This window comes from Mixophyes fleayi, chromosome 5 (genome assembly GCF_038048845.1).
Source record: "Mixophyes fleayi isolate aMixFle1 chromosome 5, aMixFle1.hap1, whole genome shotgun sequence".
Classification (NCBI taxonomy): domain Eukaryota; kingdom Metazoa; phylum Chordata; class Amphibia; order Anura; family Limnodynastidae; genus Mixophyes; species Mixophyes fleayi.
Window position 1 is genome coordinate 106,780,379 of NC_134406.1, and position 22,637 is coordinate 106,803,015.

Consider the following 22,637-nt stretch of genomic DNA (forward strand, 5'->3'; position numbering starts at 1 on the left):
ACTATCAGACCTGTAACTACCAGCACCATAACACCCAGTAGCCTTTGCCAATTTATCTGTTGCCTTTACCTCTGCTGGTTCTCCTGTGTGTATCCTTGATTGCCTTCCTGGTTTTGACCTCTGCTTGTCCTTCCATTTTTGCACCTCTTCCTGTGACCCCTGACTCATAGCAAAATTTGCCTAGTTAAATACATAATTAGCAAGTACAAGAATCATGGTGAACTGTCTGGCTCTGATTCCTTGCTTATTTGACTCTCCTGTGTTACTGTGTCTACAGCAGTGGTTCCCAAACTTTTGCAGTTCGCGACACCCTTAGAGTCTCCATTATTTTTTTAAGGCACCCCTCCAAAATAATTATTGAGCAGTCCTGTTTTAGAAGTAGTTGGGTCGAAAAATTGTAATAAGTATTTAGGTCAGGACAAAAATGCTTATTTAGTTGTATGCAAAAATGCCCCCTCTGCATCCAGACACTCTGCCCTCTCTCACGCTGCCCTCTGTCACGCTGTCCCCCCTCCTCTGCCCTCTGTCACGCTGTCCCCCCTCCTCTGCCCTCTGTCACGCTGTCCCCCCTCCTCTGCCCTCTGTCATGCTGTCCCCCCTCCTCTGCCCCTCTCACACTGTCCCAGCTCCTCTGCTCTCTGTCACGCTGTCTCCCTCCTGTCACGATGTCCCCCTCCACTGCCCCTCTCATGCTGTACCAGCTCCTCTGCCCTCTGTCACGCTGTCTCCCTCCTGTCACGATGTCCCCCTCCACTGCCCCTCTCACGCTGTCCTCCTCCTCTGCCCACTGTCCTCCTCCTATGCCCTCTGTCACGCTGTCTCCCTCCTGTCACGCTGTCCCCCTCCACTGCCCCTCTCATGCTGTCCCAGCTCCTCTGCCCTCTGTACCAGCTCCTCTGCCACGCTGTCCCCCTCCTGTCATGCTGTCACTCTCCTCTGCCCCCTCCTGTCACGCTGTCCCCCTCACGCTGTCCCTCTCCTCTGCCCTCTGTCACGCTGTCCCAGCTCCTCTGCCCTCTGTCAAAGCTCCTCTGCCACTCAGTCCCTCTCCTCTGTCCCCCTCCTGTCACGCTGTCCCTCTCCTCTGTCCCCCTCCTGTCACTCTCCTCTGTCCCCCTCCTGTCACTCTGTCACTCTCCTCTGTCGCCTCCTGTCATGCTGTCACTCTCCTCTGTCCCCTCCTGTCACGCTGTCACTCTCCTCTGTCCCCTCCTGTCACTCTGTCACTCTCCTCTGTCCCCTCCTGTCACGCTCTTCTGTCCCCTCCTGTCATGCTGTCACTCTGCTCTGTCCCCTCTTGTCACGCTGTCACTCTGCTCTGTCCCCTCCTGTCACGCTGTCACTCTGCTCTGTCCCCTTCTGTCACTCGGCTCTGTCCCCTCCTGTCACGCTGTCACTCTGCTCTGTCCCCTCCTGTCACGCTGTCACTCTGCTGTCCCCTCCTGTCTCGCTCCTCTGTCCCCTCCTGTCACGCTCCTCTGTCCCCTCCTGTCACGCTCCTCTGCCCTCTGTCACAGCTCCTCTGCCACGCAGTCCCTCTCCTCTGTCCCCCTCCTGTCACGCTGTCCCTCTCCTCTGTCCCCCTCCTGTCACTCTGTCACTCTCCTCTGTCCCCTCCTGTCACGCTCCTCTGTCCCCTCCTGTCACGCTGTCACTCTGCTCTGTCCCCTCCTGTCACTCTGCTCTGTCCCCTCCTGTCATGCTGTCACTCTGCTCTGTCCCCACCTGTCACTCTGCTCTGTCTCCTCCTGTCACGCTGTCACTCTGCTCTGTCCCCTCCTGTCACGCTGTCACTCTCCTCTGTCCCCTCCTGTCACGCTCCTCTGTCCCCTCCTGTCACGCTGTCACTCTCCTCTGTCCCCTCCTGTCACGCTCCTCTGTCCCCTCCTGTCACGCTGTCACTATGCTCTGTACCCTCCTGTCACTCTGCTCTGTCCCCTCCTGTCACGCTGTCACTCTGCTCTGTCCCCTCCTGTCACGCTGTCACTCTGCTCTGTCCCCTCCTGTCACGCTGTCACTCTCCTCTGTCCCCTCCTGTCACGCTCCTCTGTCACCTCCTGTCACGCTGTCACTCTCCTCTGTCCCCTCCTGTCACGCTCCTCTGTCCCCTCCTGTCACGCTGTCACTCTGCTCTGTCCCCTCCTGTCACTCTGCTCTGTCCCCTCCTGTCACGCTGTCACTCTGCTCTGTCCCCTCCTGTCACGCTGTCACTCTGCTCTGTCCCCTCCTGTCACGCTGTCCCTCTCCTCTGTCCCCTCCTGTCACGCTCCTCTGTCCCTCTCTCACTTTGTCCCCTCTGCAGTGCGCCAGCTATAAAAAAATCAAACAGAAACACTTACCAATCCGCGCGGCGCTGGGACCCAGCATCCTCCTCTCTCACGCAGCAGCTGTCACTGATATGACAGCTGCGTGAGAGAGGAGGATGCTGGTTCCTGGCGCCGCGCGGATTGGTAAGTGTTTCTGTTTGATTTTCTTATGGCTGGCCCGCGGCACCCCTGAGACAGCGCCGCGGCACCCCTGGGAGCCGCGGCGCACAGTTTGGGAACCGCCGGTCTACAGTGAATTGCTACCCTTGCAATTCAGCTTCTACAGTCTGTAGCAGCTGTTCAGCTATCTGGCTCTCGTATCTGCAGTAATTACACCCCTGAGTGTGATCAAGTCTCCTGGTTGTCTGCTTACCTGTGCCTTGTGCCTCCTGTGTCACCTAAGTCCTGACACCCGTGACTCCTTCAATGCCTCATGTCTCCTGAATAACCTGAGTCCCGACATTTGTGACTCCTTTTATGCCTTGTGTCTCCTGTGTAACCTGAGCCCAGACATCCGTGGCTCCTCCGATGCCACGTGTCTCCTGTGTAACCTGAGCCCTTACACCCATGATTCCTCCGGTGCGCTGTGTGTCCTGTGTATCCGGAGTCCTGACATCTTTGAATCCTCCAGTGCCTTGTGTCTCCTGAATAACCTGAGCCCTGACATCTGTGTCTCCTCCTGTGCCTTGTGCCCCTTGAGGTATCCAGGTATCCTTATCACCATGGCTTTTCCTGCTTCTCCAGCCTCTGAACCAGACCTTGTCACCCAGGTTCACAGCACTGACTCTTTGAACCATATTATTAACCATTCTCTGCTATCTGCGGCTTTCCGAGTTATCTATGCTATAAATGCCATACCCTGCTGTATTTGTGGCCAAACCATTTATTGCAATCTAACCTGTGTACCTGTGTTGCTAATAAACCACTTTGTTACACATACGTTCTCTCACTGGTCTGCATATTGGGAATCCTGACATGCAGCATGTAAGGCTACAAAATCCTATTTGCAGTGCAGAGTGGGCAGCAAGTGCTCTGTTACTGAACTTTAGCACAGATAGAGTGACTTATGCAGGAGACAACTATAGCTCCTTGTGGAAATTAGGCGGGCGAAAGCAAGCTCTGAGTTCACTATTAAAAAAAAAATGACTTGTGTCTGTACCATGTAGTTTTATCCCAGTGTAAAAGAGAAAGTATTATATATGGTAATGTTACTTGCAATACTCTTTACACAACAAGATATGCTATGTAATAGATTATGTCAGTATACTGTCATTGACTGTGTCATTGCATTTAATTTAAGATATGCCATTTAAAAAAAAAAAAAAACTGTAGGTCAAGACTATGTGCAAGTGGTGTAGAAGTGTTTGTAAAATATTGTGCAATAGTGGAGTAACATTCCATGTGTATTCATACAATTTAAAGGTCAATTGGTGTAAGAAAATCACATTTTAAAATATACAAATTTTCATTAAAAAATTACAAAAGAAAGAAAAGCTATCTATCTATCTATCTATCTATCTATCTATCTATCTATCTATCTATCTATCTACCTACCTACCTACCTAGTTGGACGCCCTGGAGAAGATAGGGAGCCCTTCCCAGGCTCTTGAAGAAAAGTGTAAGTATCTTGATTTAATAGTATAGTAGTAGATTTTACAGTGTTGTTTATGTAGAAGAGTATAGACCTCACAATTCTTGTACTTGCTAATTATGTATTTAACTAGGCAAATTTTGCTATTATACAGATGTCATACTTTCCAACTTATGGTAAGTATTGTCCGGGAGCCTCCTGAGGAAGGTGGGCGTGCAGGGGGCGGGGCTACGAAAATTGTGTCATTTTGGCCCCGCCCCGTGATGCGCATCATTTTACAGCAGGGGCGGGGCCAAACGCTGCGAATCCCGGTGAATCGCAGCGTTTTGGACCTAAATCTGCCCACTTCATTAGGAAGTGGGCAGATCCGGGAGATTGACACACTCTCCCGGGAGTCCGTGAGACACACGGGAGTCTCTCGGACATTCCGGGAGAGTTGGCAAGTATGACAGATGTATGACTTAATGGGCCTAATAAATGTTTTCCCTTAAGTAAACCAACCCCACTTTAACTTTTGAACTCTATAGAGCTAGAACAATGTGGGACAAAACTACACTCATAGAGCAAAGATAGATTTCTAAAATGTTATAAATTGTGATGTTTAAATGTAGTATTTATTCCAGGTGCAGAACCAACAGACCACCTCACATTTTGATTAAAAAAAATAGAAAAAAAGATTAAATATATTGATATAGTTAAAAGGATATGTGATAAAGGGGTAATTGTTGGCATGGAATAATGCTGGTTAATAAGGTAATGCAGTGAAAGAGGTAATATTTAATTGTCAGGATACATCAATGTTTAAGGACTAATAAGGTCAGTTAAGGAACTGCACACATGTGCCTTTAGATGAATTAGGAGTAAATACACATGTAGGGAAAAAAATGTGATTACTCCGAACACTATACCAGGCACAAAAAAAAACTGTGCAATTACGCTTACGGATGATTTACGTATAATAAGTGATTTGCTACTGTATTCACATCAGAATGTCTACATTTAAATTTTGGTGCATATATTTGTTATTTGCTCTTTTTAAAAAATGCGTTTTACGTTTAAGTTGCGTCCCACTGTGAACCAGGCCCATAATCTGCTTCATAGCATATCAAATAATCAAATTACATAATCTGTATTTTTGTGATATTTAAAGACTGACATAGAAGAAAACAATATTAAAAAGAAACAGTTGTCAGAAACATTCCATTTATATAAGGTATAAAGAAACACTAAGATCAAAGGTTAGAGTACATTCTTATGTCATTGAATTTAAAAATGCTAGTTTAACTGACATTTTGTTTAGACTAAACCACTACCACACAATCACATGCATATACACGTACTGTTACATTCATCTCCTGCTTCTTTCCTGTGCTTATTTTTGTCCAATCACCCCACAAGCTGCTTGTTCACTGATGTTTTAAAGGGCAGGGGACCCTGTAATATTTTTATGGTTAATAGAGCAGTGCTATGCAGTGAATATTTAATCATTCACATCAGTCCAGGAGTGTAGCTTAAAGCCTACACTCTTTACCACACACTAGGGTCAATTTTGTCATAAGCTAATTAAGCTATGTTCAGTATGTTTGTTGAGTGTGGGAGGAAACTAGGGCACCAGGAGGAAACCCATGAAAACATGGGGAAAACATACAAGTTTCAAATACATAGCTCACTGCTTGAAAAAGAACCAATAGCCCCTGTGCCACGAGGCAACAATGATAATCACTGTGCCACAATACTTCCTAGCATACCTGGACAGAACAGTTGGTGTGTTTTCTGCCACCAACCACCTCTTCTACCTCTTTCTCCGAAGGCTCTACCAGAGATCACTGCTTCTTTCTGTGAATGGGTCCATTAATTATGTCTTACAGCTTCTAGCTCTGCATGCTTCCATATTTAGGTTGAAAGCCTCAAAATGTCTTAATTATGTGGAAGATTCACTGCTGAAATACTATTTTCCAAGAAAGATGGTCTCTGGAATCTCCACATGATCAGGGATGACATGTGCACCCTTCCAGGATACATCTGAAATCATGCCAGAATATATCATTGTGGATTATCACTAGTTGTGAGCAGCTAGAGGAGAAAGTAACAGTATGGGTTCCAATAGGCACTAGAAATAAGACCTGCTGTGTTCTTAAATTTGCAGAAGTGTATCTGTATCTCTGAGCATATGTTTGTAAAGCAAGCAAGCCACATATATGGAGACGCAACAGTTTGCAGAAGAGGAAGACTTGGGCAGAGTGAAACTATTCGTATTGCCATATTACCACATTATGTCCAGGTCCTACAACAATTATGGGTAGTACAACCTCAGCACAATAGGAAGTCATTTACGAAGAGAAAATAGAACAGCACCTGTGGGTGAGCAGAAGTTTGCACAGAATGAGGGGAGGATTTGGGTAGAGTTGCATTGTTCTTTATTAAGTACACCATTTGTATTTGTTAATATCAGTTATATAATCAACTCACCACAGTAACCGGCACTAAGCAATAACGTATTTATTATATTTCTTTGTGTGCAATATTGCATTGACAAGTGCAATGCATATATTAAGTGTTAATGTTTAACCACCTGCAATAAGTGATTGAGAGTTCTGATATCATTAATTAGAACTGATGAGTTCCATATTCATCAGTATCCTGTATTAGCAATTAGTTGAAATTCTTTTTTTTTAAAAAAAAAAAATCCTATGTATTCTAAGGAATAATAGACAATGAACTATAATTTTAAAGAATATTAAAGGTCACCTTGCTAGCATTTAATTTTTTTATTAATGTGTTGTGCTTTTTAATCGCAAATATGTTTCTTTAGTTGCTCTTACTTTTCCTACATAAACATTTAAATTAAAACCTGAAATCTATATGAGTCAACTGTTTTATTTGATCATCAAATTATGACTCCAGTAGTCCAATTGCATGCATCAAAGCATTTATAAAATGTGAGGGAGGAAAAGGAAAGAGACATGAGTAAGACCACCTACAGGACACACAATACATTTAGAGGAAAAGTGAGTGTAATGCTTCACAGATTACTTTTATGAAATAGAAAACTTACATTATCAATGTATTTTAATGAATTTGAATGAAAAATTAAGATCCTACCTTCTCCATAGTTGCACCAGTAATTCCATAGCCAGAAATGTGTAAGGGATGTAGATTGTTATCTAATCTCTGGAATAGATGTTTGTACATTGCTGCATCTACCTCTCCTGGGATCACAAATACTAGTCCAGTGTGGGTGTTTTTATTAAGAAACGCTGATGGAAAATACTCCTGTACCAGTGAAGTAACTTGAGTAATATTTGTGAGATCATTCTATTAAAAAATGAAAGACTGTGTAAGCAAAGTTAAAAATAAAAGTGCATCATTATATTCCATGTACCATATCTATATATCTTTTCTGTACAACTGATTGTGCTTGCTCTTTTACCATGTCATTACTTAAGAATAATGCTATAATTTCTGTTTATATTGCATTACTCACTTTGGTTAGTCTCTTCTGTTGTACTCATATGTTCTTTACCTACCAGCATCCAGCTTACGCTTTACACACACAGTCAGACTTCTGAGACTTGGCTTGGTTTTGCACTGTGGATGCCTTTGGCATGTGTTACACTATGATCAGGCCCTCAATCGCTGCTGATGAGAGAGACATCAGCCTTTAAAAATGCCAACTTCTAATCAGATCAAACTAGCCGGCTACTCGGACACCCACTAGCCTTCCATACATCCTGATTGATTGAAGAGCAAATACACCCACCTGAGGCTTCAGGTCCTTGACCACAAGAAGGGCCACTTGCCAGTAAAAAGTGGGAAGATCCACCTACGGGTATTACATGGCAAATACTCATGTGCAAATCCCCTACATTGCACAAAGAAACTGGACACCCCCATTTAGGACTTAGATCAACTCAGGCTCCACCTCATACTCTCCTCTGCCATTGATACTTGAATAGTTGTGTACATCAATATTAAATAATATTATCCAGCACTCCATAAAGAGTACACAAGCTCCCCTTTGATATATGGTAAAGGGACACAGAAAGCATAGCATTAGGAAGTGGATTGACATTTTCTGAGACTTCTCACATATTCAAAAATTCCCAATATATCCAGAAGTCCCTAACTGATTTTTTCAATTGGAACAATCATCAGCAAGTCTCTTGACTGCTGCATAGGTATTCTTATGATGTCTTCATTGTGCCACATCTCATCACAAAACATCATTATACATAATATTTCTTCAAAAGCAAATTGACCAGACTCATCCTAGCATCTGTGCTTCAATAAAAAGATTCATTGAATTATAATCATCACAATCATTAAGCACAGGAAACCAGTTTGAAATTCTGGGTAAATTCTATATGTCGTCTAACACAATACTTTAAGGTCTGCACCTAGAGGCAAGCCTATTTATAGATCCCTTAGAACAGAATTGCATCTGACTTGCTTGTTCTTAAAAAAAATGGATTGCCTACATGACACAAGTACTGACGAACATTTCTGTTTAAACGATATCAACAATATTCTCAACAAAATCACAATTCACCCAAGTTCAAGGCCCTTTTTTTTACAAATATAGATAAATATCCTTTGGGGCACAGCTGTTATTTGCCCACAGCTGGATGCCTTTTGAGTGAGGCTTCCTCAAGCACCATAATAGCCAGACTTTTAATGCCCCCACTCACTTATGATATTCTCCTGCTCTTCCTTTTAAATCAAAACAGCAGAAACATTATGTCCTTTCAGAGGATGCTTTACCAAGATGAGCTCTGACATGTTACTGAGAACATTTGATCTATAGCAGCTTGGAGCAGATGAGTATCAAACTCAACGCTACATTTCCTTTCTGTAAGTGATCACTAATATGGCCCTAACTCCATCTTTAGGGTCCTCTTTCTTTTTCAAAAAGAGGGAAAACATAGGAAAAAAAAAACAAAAGTAAACCTAGAAAACCCAATGGATGCTCAAAGCTAAATTTGATTCAGATTTTGAGTCAGATTTGAGAATTTTTTGACAATCTGAGCAGGTCTCAGCTGCAGGTTTAAATAGTTCCTAATAGCTATTGGTTGCACAGATCATGTGGTCACAGCTGCTGAATCTAGTTGGTATGGAATGGTCACCTGACTGAATCCAAGATTGCCCCGCCTGTGCAACAGAACAAACAGCATGTGTTTATTTACAAGTGAAGATATGGTTGTAAGGAATGCTGCAGACGACAGGAGGGACCCAGTTAACTGTGAAATTACAGTAGCGGACATGTTAAGTGCGACTAAAACCCCGATCTGTGACATAGTCTTGTTAAATTAATAAAATTGCCCCAAAATATAGTTAAAAAAATATATAGTCTGACTGTTTGTCTGTTTGTCTGTGTGTGTGTGTGTGTGTGTGTGTGTGTGTGTGTGTGTGTGTGTGTGTGTGTGTGTGTGTGTGTGTGTGTGTGTGTGTATGTGTGTATGTATGTGTTAGGGAATTTAGACTGTAAGCTCCAATGGGACAGGGACTGATGTGAGTGAGTTCTCTGTACAGCGCTGCGGAATCAGTGGCGCTATATAAATAAATGGTGATGATGATGATATAGTGCCCCCTTATAGTATAAAGCAAAATATACTTCCCCATGTAGAATAAAATAATATATAGTGTCCCTTTTCAAAATAAAATAATATACAGTGGCCACTTGTAGAATGAAATCATATATAGTGCTTCCTTTTTAAAATAATATCATATATATACTGTAGTACTCCCTTGTCAAAAAATATTATTGATTCCTTATATATATGGCCTCATACTTTTCAATTTAAGATGTTTCCCTAATAAATATTTAACGAATATCTATTTTTTTCTCTGACCCACATATTCCATATGGGGACAAAAATATATGGGAATAAAACCCCCCTACAACGACAAGATGAATTACAAGCTAGCTATTCCCAATGCAAAATTAGGAAATCTCCAGTGAGCATGCCTATTTACTAGCTGGTCAATCATTCAGAAGCAGTCTCTTAACGGCTAATGTATCAGCAGTGAACTACAATCTAGCAATGTAGTTAATTGTGATTAGTGGTGAGACCATACATGGGATATTTATTAGTGTGACAAGTTCAGCGCCTGTCATTCGTATAGCGGTTCCTTATGGAGCAAGTCCTCTACATCCAAGATGGGGTGTTTTTTTTTATTCAACTGTGGGCAGCACAGTGGCCTAGTGGTTAGCACTTCTGCCTCACAGCACTGGGGTCATGAGTTCAATTCCTGACCATGGCCTTATCTGTGTGGAGTTTGTATGTTCTCCCTGTGTTTGCGTGGGTTTCCTCCGGGTGCTCTGGTTTCCTCCCACACTACAAAAAACATACTGGTAGGTTAATTGGCTGCTATCAAAATTGACCCTAGTCTCTCCCTCTCTGTCTGTCTGTGTGAGTGTGTGTCTATATTAGGGAATTTAGACTGTAAGCTCCAATGGGGCAGGGACTGATGTGAATGAGTTCTCTGTACAACGCTGCGGAATTAGTGGCGCTATATATAATAAATGATGATGATTATGATGATTTAATAGTCTGGAAGAAAGCAGAGGATCATCCCAAGTGGATAAGTGACATAAAACAGAGTACAAGGGTTTGTGGGGGTGTATTTGATTTTTATAAATGACTTTGTTCACAGTGTGTGTGTATTTATTTCTATATACTGTATACAAAAGAAAAAGATTGTTTCTTTCTTTGTTTGTGAGCTTGTTGGCGAAAGTCTTACACAGCTCTCCAGGTAAACATGCCAAATCTTACATAGTTATTTAGTATAAAAAATGTAAGCTGTTGGACCACATAACGACAACGTGACAATGCGACAAAGCGACAAATATTGAAAACATCATTTTTTGACCAGAGCTTTGACCCAGGGTCTTTTACTGGTTGGATTTGGGCAAGAACTTCACAGAGTGGTAACATTGGATACCAGAAGACATACTAGGGGTTTTAGGTCCTGGTCTGACCTTACATTGGTGTACGCTGGGCAGAACTTTGACCAGGTCAGCCTGTTTTGAGCCTTCCACAGGATGGATTTGGACAAAAACTTCACAGAGTGGTAACATTGGATTCCAGAAGACATACTAGGGGGTTGAGCTCTCAGTCAGACCTCCTATTGGTGTAAACTGGGCCAAACTGTGATCGGGGGAGCCTGTTCTGGGCCTTACACTGAATGGATTTGGATGAAAACTTCACAGAGGGGTGGCAATTGGTCTGGGATGCCTAAAGGAGTGGTTGGGGTCTTGGTCGGGCCTCCTGTTGGTGTATGCTTGGCAGAACTTTGACACAGGGAGACTGTTCTGGACCTTCCACTGGATGGATTTGGATGACATTTTATATATAAAAATCATTGGTCTGTTTGTTTTTCGGTTCAGTTATGCATTCGGACACCCTTGCACCGATTTGGATGAAACCAACGCAAGGTGGTCCAGTTGGATCCTGGCCAGGTTTTAGGGGGGTTAGGGTCGGACCTGCTGTACATTGGGCAGAACTCTAACCCAGGGAGCCTGTTCTGAGTCTTTCACTGGATGGATTTGGATGACAAATGCTGCTGATTACTTTTAAAATGTTGACAGTTACAACCAACTCATTGATAACTTAATAACTTGAAGATTTAAACCCAGGCAGCACAGCTAATCTATCTATTTATCTATCTATCTATCTATCCATATATATATATATATATATATATATATATATATATATATACGTATATATATATATATATTTATGTATATATATATACGTATATGAAGAAATTTTCTTGTTTGTTGGCGAATATCTTCCAGAGTTCCATGGTAAAGCTGCCAAATCTTATATAGTTATTTAGTATCAAAAAAGTATCCTATTAGACCACATAACGACAACAGGACATAGCAATAGAGCGCCGCATATTGAAAACATAATTTTTTGGTTATAAACAATTGTTTGACTGCTGGAAGGAAATCTTACCACAACACGACATAACGACAACACGACAAAGCAACAAACTTATTTTATAATTTGCTAATACATAAAAACTTCTACATATATTGAATATATTGGATGACAGGACATGCTGGTGCTTGTAGCTCTATAAGTGCCATCATGCCCAAACACTTTAGTCTTCCCTGGACTTGCCGGGACAAGTAGTGCGCCAGCAAGAAAAATACATATTTAGCCATTTAAAGTTTATCATTCCACTCCCACTGCACAAGGGGTGCTGAATAGGCTAAGGATGGTTGACATTATAACAAGGGAATGCAGGCCCAGCCTATTCTAGTTTAGTGCTGTTAAACACTTTTTTAGGGGGGTGACCCCATTGTGTTTGTCCCCAGATCAGTTTGGCTATTAGTGTATTTATATACTTTTTTAAACTACATTAAAGCACCAGTCATTATCATCATCAAGATGATGATTAGTGTATCAACAGTATGATGATAACTTAATAAAGTATCATCATGATTTATTCATACACACTCATTTACTCCTATGTGCTGATCTGCACAGATCTTAAGATACAGTATGTGCAACTCAACATATAGGAGTAGATACTATAAATTTGTGTGCAGGCTCTTTTGCGCAAATTACGCCCATTTAAAGCCAACACTGCATCAAGCCCCTAGGCTCAGGCATGCCTTTGCCCCAATGTGGACATAGCATTCCTTCTCCCTTTTGGTGTCTTTCATGCACCTGTTTAGCTGTGCCATAAATGACAGAATTTAGAAAATTATTCTAATATAGCAAATGCATTTTATACATTCTAACCCAGGACTCTTAAAAAGATTTATATTTTGACCCTGTTTGGCCTTGCTTTCTGGAATCAGTGTGCCTCCCTCTTCTTTCTAGTCCCTGAAAATTGACTTTGTACTAAGTCCTTCCCTTGTAACAATCATTTAATTTCAAAGGTACCCGAGTATACTGTAATTCTAGACAACTTGAAAGTTTTTGACTATTTAGAATTGTCATGCTGTGCATTTATTTGCTAATGTATTGCTGTAACTCTATCCCATTTGTTTTTTTTTTCTGCAACCCTTTTAATATAAAATCTTTATAAAATTGTATTTTAAAAGAATAACTTGGTTCAATCTGTAAATAATTATGTGCTAGAACTACTAATTATGTAAATAGTCATTATGTGAGCAGTAATTATAAATATTTGCTTGTGGTAAAGTGTTTTAGAATCTTCCAAAACCTGCATACATAACTTTTGCATTTTCTATTAATGCAAATGAATATATATGAAAGCAGAAAACTAATTTGCCAACAGGAAATAAAAGTACATAACCTTATTCTTTGCCGTCTAAAAAACATACATAAATCAGTGCAATATATACCGTTTTTATGAGCGTCAGCTCATGACCATGTCCATATTTCTGCTTAAGGGATGATGGCGAACCACAGCATGTTAATGTGCCATTTTGGATAATTGCAATTCTATCACTTAGAAATTCTGCCTCATCCAGATTATGAGTAGTAAATATGATAGTACGACCTGTGGTTTGTAAAAGAAGAAAAACAGATTGCTTTGTCATATATACATATAAATTATTACTATTAGAATACACAGATGCGTAATAAGAATCACATGGCCCTGGGCAGCACACATGAAATAGGACACATCATACCCCTGTTAACAATTCCCCAGACCAGTGTTTGCCATGGAGGAAATTCCTAATACAATACCCACGCAACATATTATATACAAGTTAACACATGCATGACACTCATGCATTCTAGTCAAATCAAGCTACTTAAGGTGTTAAAAAGGTTCTTGTCATGCATTTGGGCCTAGCCCAGGCCTCCTCAGGGGAAGAGCGTTACTTCCCGACGCAAGCGCCCTTTTTTAACGTGGTTTTGTCCACATGTCACCACCTCATCATTTTTCTCCATCACCTCATCCTTCATCTTTATCGCCACATCCTTCATCAAGCTACTTAAGGTGTTAAAAACTCCCCACTGTCACCCCCGGCAACCACCAACCACTCCCAACTGTCCCTTCTCCTTCAAGAAATATATAGGTCAGTGTATAACTCTGCCCAGCAGGTGGCGCTGCAGCTTGGTTTTTTTTTTCTCACACACGCCACTAGGCATTTATATAGTAGATTACACATAGGGCAGCTTACAGAGACCTCACAAGGTCGTTATAGTAGGCTTAGTAGGCTTTATATACAAAGTGGCAATAATATGGCACAGTAATTGTATGCTAGTTTTGAAAGCCAGAAGTTCATTTTTATCTAATTACGCTTCTTTTCACATATTATTTGTAAGCAACTACAATTTCGAAGACATTTCTGGTACTGTGAATGCAATAATCTGTGAGGCCTTATTAAAATATCTGGTGCATTAGTCAGCTCCTCAAGTCCAAAACACATGGTCATTCTACAAAGGCCGGTTCCTCGTTAAGATTATTTTTTTTTACCTTTTGGATTAAGCTCCCCATCAGGATATGAATGGACCAAAAATGAAAGAAGATTTTAGGTAAGTATTTATTGGAGAAAAAAATTGAAATTTGATGGGAGACATTTTTGCATTCTTACTGGATTGGAGGCCACTTATATTGCACACTATTGTTGCACTCTAAGTGCAAGTACACATTTATTCCCATGGGCATGCTCAGGGCCGTCTTTCCCATTGGGCACAATGGGCAGGTGCCCGGGGGCCCTGCAGCCCAGGGGGGCCCATCAGAGGCAGCGCAAAAAAAAAAAATAATAATAAAAAAAAAAAGATGAAAATACTTACCTTGCGGTCAGCTGCCGATCCGGTTCCCTCCCTGGTCTCCTCCTCCGTGCGGTGCTCGCAGTGCATGTTGGGCATGACATCATCACACCCGTCCGACATCCATTGCGGAGCGCGACGGAGGAGGAGACCAGGGAGGGAACCGGATCGGCAGCTGACCGCAAGGTAAGTATTTCCATCTTTTTTTTTTCAGGTTTTTTTTTTCTTGCGCTGCCTCTGACGGGCCCCCCTGGGCTGCAGGGCCCATATATTTAATCACTTTTTTTTTTTTTTATATATATAGGGGCCCCGGTGCACGGCTTTGCCCGGGGTCCCAAAATGTTGTTAAGAGGGCCCTAGGCATGCTGGCACTTGTAGTTGCACAAAAACTGATCACTCTACTTATGCATATTTTTACCCTGGTAACTAAAGGTCAGAAATACCAGGAGGGGTATAGTGGTATTTGGAATTGGGTCGGTCATTTTTGGCCTTCTTCTTTGGGCTGTTTATTTACTTTAAGGGATGGACATGTCCATTTATTTTATTTTATTTTATTTTTAATACCCATACTGTTAGACGAGATACCTAAAACAGCATATGTTTACAATGCTGTTTACCAAATTGCTGGTTGATAATTGGGATGTTTGTATCCCAGCAAGGTCTTCAAACTTAATTTGAGACTTAGTTTGGTTTCATACTATTTGATATGCAATTTTACCTCTAGTAAATTGTATAGTTTGCAAACCACACATCATGTAGCATGAAAACCTTCAATTTGGTGAAACTGCAATTTAGAAATTCTCTCCCTTAATGACCTAACTGAAAGCCTATAACAGATATTCACACATGATGAATTTCAAAATTAATAGCAGAAGAAATAAATTACCTTGTCTGTGCTTGAGCAAAATATCCCAAATACTGCGACGTGAACAGGGATCCACACCACTGGTAGGTTCATCAAGAACAATGGTCTTTGCGTTACCAATTAATGCAATGGCAATAGAGAGTCTTCGTTTCATTCCTCCAGATAATGAGCAGGTATATTTCAGTCGATGCTGGAATAGATCAACGTCTTTGATGGCTCTAAAGCAAGAAGAAAAACGTATTTTACATTTACAGTTAAGGAAAACGTAAAATTAAATTGTTAATTTCATACATGGGAAATAACTATAATAGCTAAAAAAATGACTATTGTCTGCTAATAACAAGTAACCTTGTTGCCTGTGCCTAGGGTTGCAGGGGCTGTGAGGTGCTATTTTGTATGTACATAACTTACAGTATACTATGTAAATTATGTATCCATGACTCTATAAGACCTGAATCAGTAAAATGTATATAATAAATAATTCTGTTATTTCCACAAACTTATCCTTGCAAACACATTATTAAAATCAGTTAGTACACACAGCCCAAGTCCAAATCTGTGAGTTTAGTATGATGGGCCATGCAGTGACAAGGTAGTAAAGCTGATAAATTATTTTGTAGACCAAACCACTGAAGTGTTCTGACAACCAAAGAAAAACTAGTACTCTTACTGTCAATTAATGTTTAGCTCTAACTTTTTTATAAATGTAATTACATGCTGAAGGTGATAAATTTATTAAAAGAGAATGTGTTTATACTGACTGTTTTACTTCTTGGTACAATTGTTTCTTTGGACAAGTAGGCATTTTCAGGGCACCAAATAGCAGGAGATGTTCTTCTATAGTCAGATTTTCAAAAAGGACATCATACTGTGGACAAACACCCATCTCCGTTCTAATAGTCGAAAGTTCTGTTTGCATATCTCTCCCATTGACAAAGATTTTTCCCAGAGTAGGTAATAGCTGACTATTCAACATAGACCTGAATTACAAAAATAAAAAAAATAATAGTAAAATTAGTATGCTATGCTCTAGTTTATCCTTTGAACTTATGTAATTAGGCCTTTCTTTACCATTTTGATTGTCCCTTCAAATGCACAAAGGAGAAGTATTTGGCAATTCTAAAATAGAACATAATTTGTGGTCCAAAAAGAGATATAACTGACATGTGGGATTGAGCCACCACCACTGCAGAGCTTGCTCAGGAATGGCAGAAGGCAGGTGTGAGCAGCGTCGGACTGGGCAGATGGGGGGCCGGTGGATCCACCGGTAGGCCCTGATGCCTAATAGCTCCAACCTCTTCTGTGGTGTGGCGCAGCTAAAAAATGTTTCCTCTACCCATGACTAATTGGTGGCAGTGGGGGCCGGGGGCCAGGTGCCAGGTGTCGCGTGGGGGAAAGTGGGGTCAGTGTGGCAGTGGGTGGCTGATCCCTCCTCAGGGACCAGCCACTTTCACTAAACAGGAAACAGGAAGTAGCGTGCGTTCAACCGTGGAACGCACGCTACTTCCTGTTTTGCTTTTGATTGCACAGGGAGCATGGAGCGACGCAGAGAGGAGGCTCCAGCAATAAGGTAAGTGTAAATGAAAGGGGGGGCCTGCTATTTGTGACAAGGGAGAAGGGGGGCTGCTATCTGTGTGAGTGACAGGGGAGGGGGGCTGCTATTTGTGTGAGTAACAGGGGAGGGGGGCTGCTATTTGTGGTAGTGACAGGAAAGGGGGCCTGCTATGTATGTGATTGACAAGGGAGGGGGGACCTGCTATTTGTGCTAGTGACAGGGGAGGGGGGGCTGCTATTTGTGTGTGACAGGGAAGAAGGGGCCCTGCTATTTGTGTGTGACAGGGAAGAGGGGGTCCTGCTATTTGTGCTAGTGACAGGGAAGAGAGGCCCTGCTATTTGTGTGATTGACAGGGGAGGTGGGGGCCTGCTATTTGTGTGATTAACAGGGGAGGGGGGAGCTGCTATTTGTGCTAGTGACAGGTAAGAGTGGTCCTGCTATTTGTGCTAGTGACAGGGAAGGGGGGCCCTGCAATTTGTGTGAGTGACAGGGAAGGGGGGCCCTGCTATTTGTGTGATTGACAGGGGAGGGGGGCCCTGCTATTTGTGTTATTGACAGGGGAGGGGGGCCTGCTATTTGTGTGATTGGCAGGGGAGGGGGGCCCTGCTATTTGTGTGAGTGACAGGGGAGCGGGCTGCCATAATGTGTGAGGGAGTGTTTTTTTTAATATAATGTGTGATATGAGGGAAAGGAGTGGGGTTGTATTAATAGTACATGGGTGGGAGGTAGGCTATTAATTTAATGGTAGAGTTTAGGTGGGGGCTAATTATTTAATGGGTGGTATTTTATTTGTGAGGTGATGGTCGGGCAATTTAATTTATTGGTGGGTTATTTAATTTAATAGTGGGGCCTAATAAATTAAGATGGGGTGACAGGACCTTTAATTTAATTTTGGGGTGGTTTACTGCTATTAATTGAATGTGGGGCTGAGTTTGGTTAGGAGGGATATTAAATGTGAATATGAATTATTTAATGCCGAGGAGGGTCGTGGGAAATGGTTATATTAAATGTAAATGCTGTTAATTCATTGCTGTGGCTGTTTGGAGGGAGTGTAATAAGTTTATTTATTAAATGAGAATACTATTAATTTAATGTTGGATAGAGGCCTAATTTTTAAAATTTGTGCTGTTGATTTTATAGGATTGGTTGGAGTTTTCTAAGTTTCATGTACCCATTTTTTTTTTCAATAGCGACCCGAACATTCCAAGGATTAAGACAAGCAGAAACTGATCTAAGACACCAGCATCCACAGGTGGTGAAATGACAAGAAAAGGTAGGAGAGACCAGGACAGTCTGCCAACTGTCCTGAATCTGATGGGGGCAGTCCCGAATTTTTGTGGCTGTCTTGCTTATTCAGGATTTGGTCCAACTATAAGGACAGTTGGGAAGTATGTCCTGCTTCACACTATACTGCTCGTGAAGGCAGAACTGCGTGCAACTAACAATAGTGCACACAGTGTATTTGTCTAAAATGAAAACCTCCTGTCTTGAGTGCACCAGCATCCGCTTTGCAGCACTATATGGTATTTGGTGGGCCCCAGTCATTGGTTTCCCCGGTGGGTCCTTCATGTCCCAGTCCGACACTGGGTGTGAGTTCATCTGTACGCACAGTGAGGCAAAGACTTTTGGAGGATGGCCTGGTGTCAAGAAGGCCAGCAAAGAAGCCACTTCGCTCCAGGAAAAACATTGAGGACTGACTGATATTCTGCAAAAGGTATAGGGTTTGGACTGCTGAGGACTGAGGTAAAGTCACTTTCTCTGAGGAAATCCCTTTCAGATTGTTTGGAGCATCTGAAAAAAACGCTTGTCTATAGAAGGAAAGGTGAGCACTACAATAAGTCCTGTGTCATGCCAACAGTAAAGCATCCTGAGACCATTCATGTGTAGAGTTGCTTCTCAGCCAAGGGAGTGAGCTCACTCACAATTTTGCTTAAGAACACAGCCATGAATAAAGAATGGTACCAAAACACCCACCAAAAGCAACTTCTCCCAACCATCCAAGAATGGTTTGGTGATGAACAATGCCTTTTTCAGCATGATGGAGCACTGTGCCATAAGGCAAAAGTGACAACATCAAAATTTTGGTTCCATGGCAGGAAATTCCGCAGACCTTATTCCCATTGAGAACTTGTGCTCAATCCTCAAGAGGCAGGTGGACAAACAAAAGTCCACAAATTTTGACAAACTTTGAGTATTGATTAGGCAAGAAAGGGCACCCATCAGTCAGTATGTGACCCAGAAGTTGATTCACAGCATGCCAGGACAAATTGCTGAGGTCTTTCAAAAGAAGGATCAACACTGCAAATATTGACCCTGTCCATAAACTTAATGTAATTGCCACTAAAAGCCTTTGACACTTATTAAATGCTTGTAATTTTACTTCAGTATACCATAGTAACAGCTGACATAAGGTCTAAACACACTGAGGCAGCAGACTTTGTGAAAATAATACTTGTGTCATTTTCAAAACTTTTGGCCATGACTGTACACTACATCCTACAGCAATACCACTGCTGACCAAACTCTTGGCAGTGTTACATCTCTGTGTTTCTGTGTCATTCCAGACCACAGTGGATGTTGCAGCAGGATTGTCCAGCCGACCTTTATTAGTGTGCTGAAGGTGGTGCTGTAGGCTTTCCTGTTGCGCATCCATCAGTTTATAGATCTGCCACTCGATGAGGAGTCACTTGCGCCCATAAAGCAGCAGTTTGCCACCATAGCCAGCTTTCCTGCTCTATACACATAAAGCCCTGGTCCCTTCAGGTGGAAATTCATCTATTGTTTCTAATAGAAAACATTGCCACTCGATCAATGTCCAGGCTATATGTGATATACCTATAAATTAAATCAAATATTTCTCCTCATATAGCAATACCAGCAATATGTATTTTATAGCACTATCATATATATAATAATATACCACAATTGTAGGCAGTGCAACTTCCCAGTGTGCATAAATTAATAATTTGGGAGTAAGGTGGATTCTGGCATCATTTAGAGAGTGACAGAATAGGGAAGGAAGGTGGATTTTTCTTTTCTTTTCTTTATGACTTCTATGCACTTTTTTTTTATTTAATTACTTGATTTGATCTTTTTTTCCTTATGCAGTGAGTGGAAATGCTGGCATCTCTCTTGTACTCTAACACTATTCCATTGTAAGGGTATTTGGTGGTATTCTAATGTAAAGTATACATGCCTAGAACAGAAATGTTAAATAATATCAGCCCAAATTAACCTCTATTTCAGTGCACATAAAATGCAATGAGTCACTTAAAGTACTAAGTAGTGCTCAGTGGAAGTGAAAAATATGGTTGACAAAATACTTATTGATATTGAAAGGAATAGCACTGAAAGAAAAATGGCAGTGTTGTGCCCTAGTGAAGTCTGTTGTGAATAGCTAAAATAGGTAAGAGAAATCAAGTTAATAAAGGGTCAATACTCATATGGGGACACTTTGTAGGGAAATTCCCACAAGGGTTGTCAAAAAATGCCTTCTGTAAAGGGAATGTGTTCAAGTGTGCTGCCTCTATTGTTGTCTTAATTATATCAATTAAATTTATACTGCAATCATAAATGCAGCAAAATATTACGGAGTGGCCTTTGACCTTATTAGTATCACTAATAGTAATGCAAAAAACATCAGCTATTAAATCAGAATATAAAATAAACCCATAATAAAGAAAGATATGAACACTGAAGATATTTTATTCATCATCGCCATGGTAGTATCGCCATTTTATATGCATAGAATATTTTCTTTAATGCCATATTTATATATTTCTATTTATTCGGCTTATATACACTGAGAAGCATTTGCAATCTAATTGCAACTGTTAAAGAATGTACTCACCTTGAATTGTACAATATATTTACCTGTTAAGCTGGGTACACACTACAGTTTTTTTACCCAACTATCTTGCCAATCACACAATAAACACTGTTGGGTCCAATATTGCATTAGTGTGCATGCTCCCATGATCATGTTTTATCATACCAAAACACATTGTATCATTTGATTGGATTTCGTAAACTAACTAAAAATCTCTAATAACAATGGAACAATGTCGGGCAAATTCTGAAGTGTGTATGCACTTACGGGCAGCAGTGTAGGCAGATCTCTGTGAAGCTTACAGAGTCACAATCTTTTCAGCAGATGGTTATGAGAGATGAAGAGCACCGATCTGAAGGTAAGGTGTGTACACATGAATTGTTATGCTCATCGGCACTTTTAATCGTTTGCAAACTTGTTACAGATATCTCAATGGGAGACATTTTCTGTAGTGTGTACCAATATTTACACCTTGACAATATTATTTCAGGTTAAACAATATACTTGTACTTACAAGATAGTTGTTTTTCCAGCACCATTGGGGCCGAGGAGAGCAGTAATCTGATTTTCATAAAAGTTGAGGCTTAAATCCTTTACTGCCATTTTTTTATTTGAATATATTTTGCTGACAGAATATAAAGAGACTACAGATCTTATTGTGGACAAATATTCATTGACGCCCAAATGCAATTTTTCATCCAAAGAACCTATTAAGTTGACAGTAATAAAACAGAGCAATTATTAAAAGTAAAATCATCCTATCATTTTAATTTTCCATTAACAACTATATAAGACCAAAGACAGCACACACTTTAAATATGAAAAAATGTATGATACCAAAATTTCTTTAACCTGTTTTTGCGTACAGCCAAAATGCAGTATATTGATGATAGTGTAATTATTTATTGATGGATATTGCAGATATGAGAGAAATGTAAAACTGCTCTGCATAATATTTTCATGTGCCACAATTGGATGTAGAAGTTTACTTGTTTTTGCTCAATTTGGTCTGAAGTGTTCTCTGTACAATTCCATATACCATTTTTGTGCCACCTAGACTTCTCTCTTATTATAGCTCAACCATATCACAGAGCAGAATTAATTGATACAATTGTTGTCCCAACTCTATTCATAGATTATAAGATCATTTATATATGGAATGCAGAATATATAAATAGAGGTCTGAACAGCCATTCAATTAGGCAAAAAAAGCACAAATCAAAGTTGATTGTAGGAACTTTGCACCTCTGAAAATAAATTTACACAAAATTCCGAGGCAGCTTCGTCCACCTTTCATGACATGACATGACAGGGAAATCATTACAAAATGATAGAAAGTTATGAGAACATGATCTTTTACTAATAACTGACCAGGGGATTGGAACACTGTACTTCACACATTACCAGTTTTAAAAATATCTCTGACACTAACCTTTATGTTGTTGGTTTTCATTCAAATACACCATATTTAAATCTGGAAACTGTTTCTGTTTAGCCCTAAACAGTTGCTGCCAGCAGGTGCATATCAATGGGAAGTGCAACGCCTTTCTGTGGCCAAAGATTCCTAAATAAATAAAATAAATGAATGAAAACTTACACAAGAAAACAAACATTAATCAAAAGGAAACACCTATAGTGACTATAAAAGCATTCACCTGCCATTTCTCATATATTATCTTTCATCAAGGAATCAAAATGGATGTATTCCATGATTCAGCCGTGAGTCTGTCTGGGTAACTCTATCAACAATTATTATTATTATTTATTTATTTATTATTTATA

At 40.9% G+C, this 22,637-nt stretch overlaps 1 protein-coding gene across 1 annotated transcript; it reads right to left on the minus strand.

Annotated features, from left to right (window-relative positions):
- Positions 1 to 6,987: 6,987 nt before the first annotated feature.
- Positions 6,988 to 21,493, minus strand: LOC142159466 (glucosylceramide transporter ABCA12-like). Its single transcript, XM_075214366.1, has 5 exons — positions 21,370 to 21,493; positions 16,233 to 16,451; positions 15,493 to 15,689; positions 13,226 to 13,383; positions 6,988 to 7,212 (listed from the first exon to the last, which is right to left on the minus strand). Exons 1-5 carry the CDS (start codon positions 21,456 to 21,458, stop codon positions 6,988 to 6,990), a joined length of 888 nt encoding a protein of 295 aa, XP_075070467.1. The 5' UTR covers positions 21,459 to 21,493.
- Between the last annotated feature and the right edge of the window lie 1,144 nt (positions 21,494 to 22,637).

What these genes read in the sequence shown, in the direction of transcription:
- LOC142159466 (XM_075214366.1), bottom strand. Translation starts at nt 21,458, where the DNA reads ATGGCAGTAAAGGATTTAAGCCTCAACTTTTATGAAAATCAGATTACT. An exon ending in GCTGGAAAAACAACTATCTT is followed by an intron (nt 16,452 to 21,369) that starts GTAAGTACAAGT and finishes TTTGTAATTCAG; the next exon opens with GTCTATGTTGAATAGTCAGC. An exon ending in TTTGCTCAAGCACAGACAAG is followed by an intron (nt 13,384 to 15,492) that starts GTAATTTATTTC and finishes TACAAACCACAG; the next exon opens with GTCGTACTATCATATTTACT.